The 13,297-nt window shown below is 38.1% G+C and overlaps 1 protein-coding gene across 1 annotated transcript in view; it reads right to left on the bottom strand.

Moving 5' to 3' along the window:
* Positions 1–4,069: 4,069 nt before the first annotated feature.
* CCNC (cyclin C) overlaps positions 4,070–13,297 on the bottom strand; it is a 101,610-nt gene continuing 92,382 nt past the window's right edge. Inside the window, exons 11-12 of the mRNA XM_053710575.1 lie at positions 13,141–13,259; positions 4,070–4,410 (exon numbers count right to left, since the gene is read on the bottom strand). Of these exons, the coding sequence (XP_053566550.1) occupies positions 4,356–4,410; positions 13,141–13,259 (174 nt within the window). The 3' untranslated portion in view covers positions 4,070–4,355. The remainder of the gene's footprint in view (positions 4,411–13,140; positions 13,260–13,297) is intronic.

Here is a 13,297-nt window from a genome sequence, read left to right on the forward strand (position 1 = left end):
ACAGCGCTCTACGCGCTTGAATGGCGAATCCGGAGTTCTTAGCCGTAAGTTTGGTTAAGTGTACTACGGCATCAGAAATAAATGAATTAGCTAGCTTAAGGGCTTTAAGCTTGTTCATAATCTCATCCAATGGAGCTGTGCTAAGGGTCTCTACCAGAGACTCAAACCAGAATGCCGCCGCAGCAGTGACAGGCACGATGCATGCAAGGGGTTGCAATATAAAACCTTGCTGAACAAACATTTTCTTAAGGTAACCCTCTAACTTTTTATCCATTGGATCTGAAAAAGCACAGCTATCCTCCACCGGGATAGTGGTGCGCTTAGCCAGAGTAGAAACTGCTCCCTCCACCTTAGGGACTGTCTGCCATAGGTCCCGTGTGGTGGCGTCTATTGGAAACATTTTTCTAAATATAGGAGGGGGTGAAAAGGGCACACCGGGTCTATCCCACTCCTTGTTAACAATTTCTGTAAGCCTTTTAGGTATAGGAAAAACGTCAGTACACGCCGGTACCGCAAAATATTTATCCAGCCTACATACTTTCTCTGGAATTGCAACCGTGTTACAATCATTCAGAGCCGCTAATACCTCCCCTAGTAATACACGGAGGTTCTCAAGCTTAAATTTAAAATTTGAAATGTCTGAATCCAGTTTACTTGGATCAGATCCATCACCCACAGAATGAAGCTCTCCGTCCTCATGTTCTGCAAATTGTGACTCAGTATCAGACATGGCTCTATTATTATCAGCGCACTCTGTTCTTACCCCAGAGTGATCGCGTTTACCTCTTAATTCTGGCAATTTAGATAGTACTTCAGTCATAACATTAGCCATGTCTTGCAAAGTGATTTGTATGGGCCGCCCTGATGTACTTGGCGCCACAATATCACGCACCTCCTGAGCGGGAGGCGAAGGTACTGACACGTGAGGAGAGTAAGTCGGCATAACTTCCCCCTCGTTGTCTGGTGATATTTTTTTAACATATAAAGTTTGACTTTTATTCAAAGTAACATCTATACATTGAGTGCACAAATTTCTATTGGGCTCCACATTGGCCTTTAAACATAATGAACAAACAGATTAATTTGTGTCAGACATGTTTGAACAGACTAGCAATAACACTAGCAAGCTTGGAAAAAAACTTTTAAATAAATTTACAAGCTATATAAAAAACACTACTGCGCTTTTAAGAAAAACATAAAATGTGACACAGTTGAATTAACAATGAACCAAATATGTTAAAAAAAAACAAATTTTAACAGAAAATGTATAAAGTTAGCAGAGGATTGCACCCACCAGCAAAAGGATGATTAACCCCTTAATACCCAAAACGGATAACAGTTGAAATAATAATAAACGTTTTTATCACAGTCAAACACACTGTCACAGGTCTGCTGTGACTGATTACCTCCCTCAAAACTAGTTTTGGAGACCCCTGGGCTCTGTAGAGACGTCCTGGATCATGGAGGAAGAAATAGGAAGACTGTGACTAAATTTTTACTGCGCAATAAAGCGCTAAAATAGGCCCCTCCCACTCATATTACAACAGTGGGGAAGCTCAGTAAACTGTTTTTATTCAGAAAAAAACGACAGCCAAGTGGTAAAAATCATGCCCATAAAGTTTTATCACCAAGTACCTCAGAAAAAACGATTAACATGCCAGTAAACGTTTTAAAAATGGAAAATTATGAAGTGTTATTAATAAGCCTGCTGCTAGTCGCTTTCACTACAGTGCAGGCTCAAATATTACTTTAATATTGACAGTATTTTCTTAGTGAAATTCCATTCCCCAGAAATACCTCAGAGTATACATACATACATATTAGCCTGATACCAGTCGCTACTACTGTATTTAAGGCTGCACTTACATTACATCGGTATTAGCAGTATTTTCTCAGTCAATTCCATTCCTTAGAAAATAATTTACTGCACATACCTCCTTGCAGGTGGGCCCTGCATGCTATCCCCTGTTCTGAAGTTCCCTCACTCCTCAGAATGGCCGAGAACAGCAAGTGGATCTTAGTTACGACCGCTAAGATCATAGACAAACTCAGGTAGATTCTTCTTCTAATGCTGCCTGAGAACAAACAACACACTCCGGTGCCGTTTAAAATAACAAACTTTTGATTGAAGAAATAAAAACTAAGTTTAACACACCACAGTCCTCTCACACGTCCTATCTTTAGTTAGGTGCAAGAGAATGACTGGGTATGACGTAGAGGGGAGGAGCTATATAGCAGCTCTGCTTGGGTGATCCTCTTGCACTTCCTGTTAGGGAGGAGATATAATCACATAAGTAATGGATGACCCGTGGACTGACTACACTTAACAGGAGAAAATACCATTTTGCATAGGTAATGCATTGTTTCTTTAAACAGACACAATATATTCATCAACTTCCATTTTAGCATTTACAGTTTAATGAATACAAATTGTATTTATTTTTGCAGTAAAAAAATCCATGCAGACATATTCTGCAGTGCTGGACCAGGCTCTTTTGTATATGCTTTTTATTTTAAATTATTAATGTATTAAACAAAAAAAAACAAAAAAAGTAGCAAGCAAAGGCAATTTCAGCAAAAGGTTGTATTGCATAAACTAATTCAGAAAAGTGTAAACAAATTACATAAAAATGCCCCCAGACTGTTAATAATCTAAGGACAAACTAAAGCATGCTCAGTCTTCTGCAAGAGACCAAACATTACATTTCTGTTAAAAAAGGCAATATTCTAGAAACAGATTTTGACGGCAGATAAGAGCCATAGGCCCAGCAGGTCTGCCCTGATTATTTCCTAAAAGTATAACTTTTCTAGTTTGTAGGATAGCCTTATGTTTATCCCAGGCATTCTTAAAGTCCTCCACAGTGTTTGTCATTACCACCTCTTGTGGAAGTTTAGTCCATGAATTAACCAACCTTTTCTGTAAAGAAATGATTCCTCAAATTACTCCTGAATATACTACCCTACAGCTGGAGATCATGACCCGTTATGCTTGAATTTTTCTTTTTATGACATCACAGCCTCACATTTACTAATCCCTTTAATATACTTTAAAGTTCCCATCATATCACCTCTTCCCCTTCTCTCATCTAAGCTATACATATTTAAATCATTGAGCATCTCCTGGTAAGTTTTTTTTTTAGACCATGTACCATTTTAGTAGCCCTCCTTTGCATAGATTCCAGTTTTTTATATCCTTCTGGAGATATGGCCTCCAGAACTGCACACACCACTCAAGGTGAGGCCTAACTAATAATCTGTAAAGTGGCATAAGAACCTTGTTATTTCTGCTGCAAATACATCTACCAATACATCTAAGCATTCTACTGACAGTAATCTGTAATTAATGTTTGGGTTTTTCTTCCCTAAATGCACAATTTTACACTTTGCAGTATTAAACTTTAGATCCCAGTCATTTATCAAATCCTGCAATTGTTGTATAGCACTTCTCATTTGTCAGCTCTATCATGATAATTGTATCTCTAATTAACCGATTTCTCCATTTCAAAGTATCAAACATGGTACCAATGCATTGGGTACTTTACAGTACCCGTGAATGCGCACTCTTGCAAATTACTCCAGTCTGCAGCATATACACTAGTAATACATGGGAGTACACTTTTTTCATTTTGGAGAATAGTTTTATGTCCCTATATCATCTGGCTGCCTCTGACTATAAACACTCACTACCTACTACTGGAAGGGGCTGACTTCCATTGTGCAGAGAGACAAGTTTGCATTTCTTTTTAAAATATTAAAACCCGCTTTAGACAGCAAGTGTGGGAATGGAGTCATCTATTATTTCAGTGCCAATTTTAAAACGTTGCAAGGTTCTACATCTGATACAGATTAAAGATATCTACTTAAGATTTTTTACACAGGTAAATACTATCAAAACCTGTGTAAAAATACACTAGTCAATTGGAAATTGTGCAACAGTGATTTTGTAATCATTTGGGTGAGTTTTGTGCACATAAAATTGACAGATATTTCCTTTAAACCATTATGTAGAGTTACACTTTTCATTTTGGGGATAAAAAAAAAATGAAGAAAGAAAGTAATAGTAAACATCCATATTGCATTGTTCTTTAATTGTAATACATTGATTCACTTGATGTTTATTTAAACATTCTATACAAGAAAAAAAAAAAAAAAGAAGATAGTGCCATACTTTAACCACAGGAACGCAGCTTCTTCATGACTGCTCAAGCAAAATTAATCCTCTGCTAAGAGGTTAGAAGTTTCATTTTTGGAGAAGAATCACTACATCAGATATTCTGGCCAACATGAAGAATACTACTCCTGTAAATGTTTTAAATCTTGATCCGCTTGGTCCAATACTAGAACCTTGGAATGCATCACGATTGACTGTAGCTAGAATTCTGGCTCCCATTTGGTCCCTGTTCTCCTTCACTGGAAGGAGGAAAAGAAAAAAAATAGCTTAATGTATTTAAGTAACGCACAAGTACCTATACTTTTAGTACTTGCAAATGCTAAATCAGAGAGGAAAGGAAAAAAATGATTGTTCCATTAGCACTAAATTATTCTGCCTCAGACAGAAGAGTAAAAAAAAAAACCTTTAAATTTAGACATTTCAAATCAACATGATTTACTATTCTTACTACTTTAACCCCTTAATGACCACAGCACTTTTCCATTTTCTGTCCGTTTGGGACCAAGGCTATTTTTACATTTCTGCGGTGTTTGTGTTTAGCTGTAATTTTCCTCTTACTCATTTACTGTACCCACACATATTATATACCGTTTTTCTCGCCATTAAATGGACTTTCTAAAGATACCATTATTTTCATCATATCTTATAATTTACTATAAAAAAAATTATAAAATATGAGGAAAAAATTGAAGAAAACACACTTTTTCTAACTTTGACCCCCAAAATCTGTTACACATCTACAACCACCAAAAAACACCCGTGCTAAATAGTTTCTAAATTTTGTCCTGAGTTTAGAAATACCCAATGTTTACATGTTCTTTGCTTTTTTTGTAAGTTATAGGGCAATAAGTACAAGTAGCACTTTGCTATTTCCAAACCATTATTTTTCAAAATTAGCGCTAGTTACATTAGAACACTAATATCTTTCAGGAATCTCTGAATATCCATTGACATGTATATATTTTTTTTTAGTAGACATCCAAAAGTATTCATCTAGGCCCATTTTGGTATATTTCATGCCACCATTTCACTGCCAAATGCGATTAAATACAAAAAATTGTTCACTTTTTTACTAATTTTTTCACAAACTTTTGGTTTCTCACTGAAATTATTTACAAACAGCTTCTGCAATTATGGCATAAATGGTTGTAAATTCTTCTCTGGGATCCCCTTTGTTCAGAAATAGCAGCCATATATGGCTTTGGTGTTGCTTTTTAGTAATTAGAAGGCTGCTAAATGCCACTGCGCACTACACGTGTATTATGGCCAGCAGTGAAGGGGTTAATTATGGAGCATGTAGGGAACTTTTAGGGATAATTTTAGCTTTAGTGTAGTGTAGTAGACAACCCCAAGTATTGATCTAGGCCAATTTTGGTATATTTCATGCCACCATTTCACCGCCAAATGCGATCAAATTAAAAAAAAAATTAAATTTTTCACAATTTTAGGTTTCTCACTGAAATTATTTACAAACAGCTTGTGCAATTATGGCACAAATGGTTGTAAATGCTTCTCTGGGATCCCCTTTGTTCAGAAATAGCAGACATATATGGCTTTGGCGTTGCTTTTTGGTAATTAGAAGGCCGCTAAATGCCGCTGCGCATCACACGAGTATTATGGCTAGCAGTGAAGGGGTTAATTAGGTAGCTTGTAGGGAGTTTGCAGGGTTAATTTTAGCTTTAGTGTAGAGATCAGCCTCCCACCTGACACATCACACCCCCTGATCCCTCCCAAACAGCTCTCTTCCATCCCCAAACCCACAATTGTCCCCGCCATCTTAAGTACTGGCAGAAAGTCTGCCAGTACTAAAATAAAAGCTATCTTTTATTTATTTTTTTTGAGCATATTTACATATGCTGCTATGTAGGATCCCCCCTTAGCCCCCAACCTCCCTGATCCCCCCCCCCCCCAAACAGCTCTCTAACCCCCCCCCTGCCTTATTGAGCGCCATATTGGGTACTGGCAGCTGTCTGCCAGTACCCAGTTTCAAATTAAAAACGTTTTGGTTTATTTTTATTAAAAAAAAAAAAACATAATTTATGTAAGAACTTACCTGATAAATTCATTTCTTTCATATTAGCAAGAGTCCATGGGCTAGTGACGTATGGGATATACATTCCTACCAGGAGGGGCAAAGTTTCCCAAACCTTAAAATGCCTATAAATACACCCCTCACCACACCCACAATTCAGTTTAACGAATAGCCAAGAAGTGGGGTGATAAGAAAAAAGTGCGAAAGCATATAAAATAAGGAATTGGAATAATTGTGCTTTATACAAAAAAATCATAACCACCACAAAAAAGGGCGGGCCTCATGGACTCTTGCTAATATGAAAGAAATGAATTTATCAGGTAAGTTCTTACATAAATTATGTTTTCTTTCATGTAATTAGCAAGAGTCCATGAGCTAGTGACGTATGGGATAATGACTACCCAAGATGTGGATCTTTCCACACAAGAGTCACTAGAGAGGGAGGGATAAAATAAAGACAGCCAATTCCTGCTGAAAATAATCCACACCCAAAATAAAGTTTAATGAAAAACATAAGCAGAAGATTCAAACTGAAACCGCTGCCTGAAGTACTTTTCTACCAAAAACTGCTTCAGAAGAAGAAAATACAACAAAATGGTAGAATTTGGTAAAAGTATGCAAAGAGGACCAAGTTGCCGCTTTGCAAATCTGATCAACCGAAGCTTCATTCCTAAACGCCCAGGAAGTAGAAACTGACCTAGTAGAATGAGCTGTAATCCTATGAGGCGGAGTCTTACCCGACTCAACATAGGCAAGTTGAATTAAAGATTTCAACCAAGATGCCAAAGAAATGGCAGAAGTTTTCTGGCCTTTCTAAAACCGGAAAAGATAACAAATAAACTAGAAGTCTTTCGGAAAGACTTAGTAGCTTCAACATAATATTTCAAAGCTCTAATAACATCCAAAGAATGCAACGATTTCTCCTTAGAATTCTTAGGATTAGGACATAATGAAGGAACCACAATGTCTCTACTAATGTTGTTGGAATTCACAACTTAGGTAAAAATTCAAAAGAAGTTCGCAACACCGCCTTATCCTGATGAAAAATCAGAAAAGGAGACTCACAAGAAAGAGCAGATAATTCAGAAACTCTTCTGGCAGAAGAGATGGCCAAAAGGAACAAAACTTTCCAAGAAAGTAATTTAATATCCAATGAATGCATAGGTTCAAATGGAGGAGCTTGAAGAGCCCCCAGAACCAAATTCAAACTCCAAGGAGGAGAAATTGACTTAATGACAGGCTTTATACGAACCAAAGCTTGTACAAAACAATGAGTATCAGGAAGAATAGCAATCTTTCTGTGAAAAAGAACAGAAAGAGCAGAGATTTGACCTTTCAAGGAACTTGCGGACAAACCCTTATCTAAACCATCCTGAAGAAACTGTAATATTCTCGGTATTCTAAAAAAAATGCCAAGAAAAATGATGAGAAAGACACCAAGAAATATAAGTCTTCCAGACTCTATAATATATCTCTCTGGATACAGATTTACGAGCCTGTAACATAGTATTAATCACAGAGTCAGAGAAACCTCTTTGACCAAGAATCAAGCGTTCAATCTCCATACCTTTAAATTTAAGGATTTCAGATCCTGATGGAAAAAAGGACCTTGAGACAAAAGGTCTGGTCTTAACGGAAGAGTCCACGGTTGGCAAGAGGCCATCCGGACAAGATCCGCATACCAAAACCTGTGAGGCCATGCCGGAGCTACCAGCAGAACAAACGAGCATTCCTTCAGAATCTTGGAGATTACTCTTGGAAGAAGAACTAGAGGCGGAAAGATATAGGCAGGATGATACTTCCAAGGAAGTGATAATGCATCCACTGCCTCCGCCTGAGGATCCCGGGATCTGGACAGATACCTGGGAAGTTTCTTGTTTAGATGAGAAGCCACCAGATCTATTTCTGGAAGTTCCCACATTTGAACAATCTGAAGAAATACCTCTGGGTGAAGAGACCATTCGCCCGGATGCAACGTTTGGCGACTGAGATAATCCGCTTTCCAATTGTCCATACCTGGGAGATGAACCGCAGAGATTAGACAGGAGCTGGATTCCGCCCAAACCAAAATTCGAGATACTTCTTTCATAGCCAGAGGACTGTGAGTCCCTCCTTGATGATTGATGTATGCCACAGTTGTGACATTGTCTATCTGAAAACAAATGAACAACTCTCTCTTCAGAAGAGGCCAAGACTGAAGAGCTCTGAAAATTGCACGGAGTTCCAAAATATAGATCGGAAATCTCACCTCCTGAGATTCCCAAACCCCTTGTGCCGTCAGATACCCCCACAGCTCCCCAACCTGTAAGACTTGCATCTGTTGAGATTATAGTCCAGGTCGGAAGAACAAAGAAGCCCCCTGAACTAAACGATGGTGATCTGTCCACCATTTCAGAGAGTGTCGTAAAATCGGTTTAAAGATATTAATTGAGATATCTTTGAGTAATCCCTGCACCATTGGTTCAGCATACAGAGCTGAAGAGGTCGCATGTGAAAACGAGCAAAGGAGATCGCATCTGATGCGGCAGTCCTAAGACCCAACATTTCCATGCATAAGGCTACCAAAGGGAATGATTGTGACTGAAGGTTTTGACAAGCTGATATCAATGTTAAACTTCTCTTGTCTGACAAGGACAGAGTCATAGATACTGAATTAATCTAGAAACCTAAAAAGGTTACCCTTGTCTGAGGAATCAATGAACTGATTGGTAAATTGATCCTCCAACCATGAACTTGAAGAAACAACACAAGTCGATTCGTATGAGATTCTTTGAAAATGAGAAGACTGAGCAAGTACCAAGATATCGTCCAAATAAGGAAATACCAAAACCCTATTCTCTGATTACAGAAAGAAGGGCACCGAGAACCTTTGAAAAAAATTCTTGGAACTGAGGCTAGGCCAAACGGTAGAGCCACAAAACTGGTAATGCTTGTCTTAAAAAGAGAATCTCAGACACTAAAAGTGATCTGGATGAATCGGAATATGCAGATACACATCCTGTAAATCTATTGTAGACATATAATGCCCTTGCTAAACAAAAGGCAGGATAGCCCTACAGTAACCATCTTGAATGTTGGTATCCTAACATAACGATTCAATAATTATAGATCCGGAACTGGTCTGAAGGAATTGACCTTCTTTGGTACAATGAAGAGATAAAATAAAACCCCAGCCCCTGTTCCAGAACTGGAACTGGCATAAATACTCCAGCCAACTCTAGATCTGAAACACATTTCAGAAATGCTGAGCCTTTGCTGTGTTAACTGGGATACGGGAAAGAAAAGAATCTCTTAGCAGGAGGCCTTAACTTGAAGCCAATTCTGTACCTTTCTGAAACAATGTTTCTGAAACCAGAGATTAAGAACGGAATTGATCCAAATTTCTTTGAAGAAAACGTAATCTGCCCCATACCAGCTGAGCTGGAATAAGGGCCGCACCTTCATAGGTACTTAGGAGCTGGCTATAGGTTTCTATAAGGCTTGGATATATTCCAAACTGGAAATAGTTTCCAAACTGATACCGCTCCTGAGGATGAAGGATCAGGCTTTTGTTCCTTGTTGTGAGGAAAGGAACGAAAAATGATTATTTACCCTGGAAAGAAAGGGAAAGCAAAGTTGACTTAGAAGACATGTCAGCATTCCAAGTTTAATCCATAAAGCTTTTCTAGCTAAAATAGCTAGAGACATATACCTGACATCAACTCTAATGATATCAAAAGATGGTATCACCAATAAAATTATTAGCATGTTATAGAATAATAATAATGCTATAAAATTATGATCTGTTACTTGTTGCGCTAAAGCTTCTAACCAAAAAGTTGAAGCTGCAGCAACATCCGCTAAAAATATAGCAGGTCTAAGAAGATTACCTGAACATAAGTAAGCTTTTCTTAGAAAGGATTCAATTTTCCTATCTAAAGGATCCTTAAATGAAGTACTATCTGCCATAGGAATAGTAGTACATTAGCAGGAGTAGAGACAGCCCCATAACCTTAGGGATTTTTGTCCCAAAAAACTCTAATCTGTCAGATGGCACAGGATATAATTTGCTTAAACGTCTAGAAGGAGTAAATAAATTACCCAAATTATTCCATTCCCTGGAAATTACTTCAGAAATAGCATCAGGGAGATAAAACACTTCTGGAATAACTACAGGAGATTTAAAAACCTTATTTAAACGTTTACATTTAGTATCAAGAGGACCAGAATCCTCTATTTCTAATGCAAATAACACTTCTTTAAGTAAAGAACGAATAAATTCCATCTTGAACAAATACAAAGATTTATCAGCATCAACCTCTGAGACAGAAACCTCTGAACCAGAAGAACCATTATCAGTATTAGAATGATGATGTTCATTTAAAAATTCATCTGAAAAAAGAGAAGTTTTAAAAGACTTTTATGTATACTAGAAGGAGAAATAACAGACATAGCCTTCTTAATGGATTTAAAAAATAAAATCTCTTATGTTATCAGGAACACACTGAAAATTAGATGTTGACGGAACAGCAACAGGTAATGTAACAGTACTAAAGGAAATTTTATCTGCATTAATAAGTTTGACATGACATGCAATACAAATAACAGCTGGAGAAACAGATACCAAAAGTTTATAGCAGATACACTTAGCTTGGTAGCTCCAGCACTGTGCAGTGATTTTCCTGAAGTATCTTCTGACTCAGTTGCAACGTGGAACATCTTGCAATATGTAAAAGAAAAAAACAACATATAAAGCAAAATTGCTCAAATTCCTTAAATGACAGTTTCAGGAATGGGAAAAAAATGCCAGTGAACAAGCTTCTAGCAACCAGAAGCAATAAATAATGAGACTTAAATAATGTGGAGACAAAAATGACGCCCATATTTTTTAGCGCCAAAAAAGACGCCCACATTATTTGGCGCCTAAATGCTTTTGGCGCCAAAAATGACGCCACATCCGGAACGCCGACATTTTTGACGCAAAAAAACGTCAAAAAATGACGCAACTTCCGGCGACACGTATGACGCCGGAAACAGAAAAAAAATTTTGCGCCAAAAAAGTCCGCGCCAAGAATGACGCAATAAAATGAAGCATTTTCTGCCCCCGCGATCCTAACAGCCCACAGGGAAAAAGTCAAATTTTTAAGGTAAGAAAAAATGATTGAAACAAATGCATTTATCCCAAATATGAAACTGACTGTCTGAAAAATAAGGAATGTTGAACATTCTGAGTCAAGGCAAATAAATGTTTGAATACATATATTTAGAACTTTATAAATAAAGTGCCCAACCATAGCTTAGAGTGTCACAGAAAATAAGAATTACTTACCCCAGGACACTCATCTACATGTTTGTAGAAAGCCAAACCAGTACTGAAACGAGAATCAGCAGAGGTAATGGTATATATAAGAGTATATCGTCGATCTGAAAAGGGAGGTAAGAGATGAATCTCTACGACCGATAACAGAGAACCTATGAAATAGACCCCGTAGAAGGAGATCACTGCATTCAAATAGGCAATACTCTCCTCACATCCCTCTGACATTCACTGCACGCTGAGAGGAAAACCGGGCTCCAACTTGCTGCGGAGCGCATATCAACGTAGAATCTAGCACAAACTTACTTCACCACCTCCATCGGAGGCAAAGTTTGTAAAACTGAATTGTGGGTGTGGTGAGGGGTGTATTTATAGGCATTTTAAGGTTTGGGAAACTTTGCCCCTCCTGGTAGGAATGTATATCCCATACGTCACTAGCTCATGGACTCTTGCTAATTACATGAAAGAAAACTATTTTCTGTAGTGTAGCTGCCCCCCCACAACCCCCAACCCCCAACCCTCTCCCAGATTACTAATTTTATTTATTTATCCCACTGAGTCTCTCCCACTGAGTCCTTTAACACTGAGTATTTGTTCCATAGTGTAGGGTTCCCACCCGCACACGCGCGCACCCACCCTCGTGCACGCGCGCGCATTCTGGCACGCACCCCACACGCGATCCTGCCCCCCTCCTCCATTGATCGCCGCCCACCCGCCTCCCTTGGTAAGCTCCCACCCACCAACGAATACTGCGATCAATGGCCGATGCAGAGAGGGCCACAGAGTGGCTCTCTCTGCATCGGACTGCTCAAAACTGTTATTGCAGGATGCCTCAATATCGAGGCATCACTGCAATAACATGAAAGCGGCTGGAAGCGATCAGGATCGCTTCCAGGGCTTTCAAAGACCAACGACGTACGGGGTACGTCCTTGGTCATTAACTGCATTTTTTTGCAGGACGTACCCCATACGTCGTTGGTCGTTAAGGGGTTAAAAGCACACAGCAAACAAGTTCACATCTAAATATAAACATGCTTGTGCATGCATATTTATGTTTTAGTAAAACCTGTGATTATTATCCTAAATTGTAAGCATGCATTTTTAACGTGAAGCATAGAATGATTCCTCCTTCAAGAATAGTAATATGTTCACTGCTGCAATAAGGCCTGGATTAAAAATAGGACATTCTAACGTGAAAATTATATGCACCAGTTTGTTTGAGCATGTAAATTTTGCATTGCTGACTTGAGAACACTTAAATACAGTAGAATTGCATAACCAATAAGTACACAATAAACAAACAATGCAATAGCAATAACTTAATTTTTAGATTTGTTTTTCAAGATAATTTTCAAAATGTACTTCAATTTGCTAACCCCCCATATCATATGACAGTCATCAGCCAATCACAGACTCATTTACGTATACATTGTGAACTCTTGCACAAGCTCTTTAGGAGCTGGTGCCTTGGAAAGTGTGTTCATAAAACATTAATGGTGAATTTTGTAAAAATAAACAAAAACAAAACGTATACACTTATCGAAAGAATTGTGATCGACGAGGATGCTCAAGTTAGAAATGCAAAAAGGAAACATCTAGTAATTTTTTTGCAATAAATGTCTTCTCAGTGTACAAATTTACCTGTTTGGTGGGGGCTTAGGTTTTGGCATTTTACTAAGGATAGCAGCCATTTCCTTCCTTTCATCAAAGTTTTTCCACTGTTCGTACAGTTTTAAGATTACTCTGATTATTTCCAAGATCTAGAACAAAGGTAAAATGTAAAATATAAAAACTAATT

Source organism: Bombina bombina, chromosome 4, assembly GCF_027579735.1.
Source record: "Bombina bombina isolate aBomBom1 chromosome 4, aBomBom1.pri, whole genome shotgun sequence".
Classification (NCBI taxonomy): domain Eukaryota; kingdom Metazoa; phylum Chordata; class Amphibia; order Anura; family Bombinatoridae; genus Bombina; species Bombina bombina.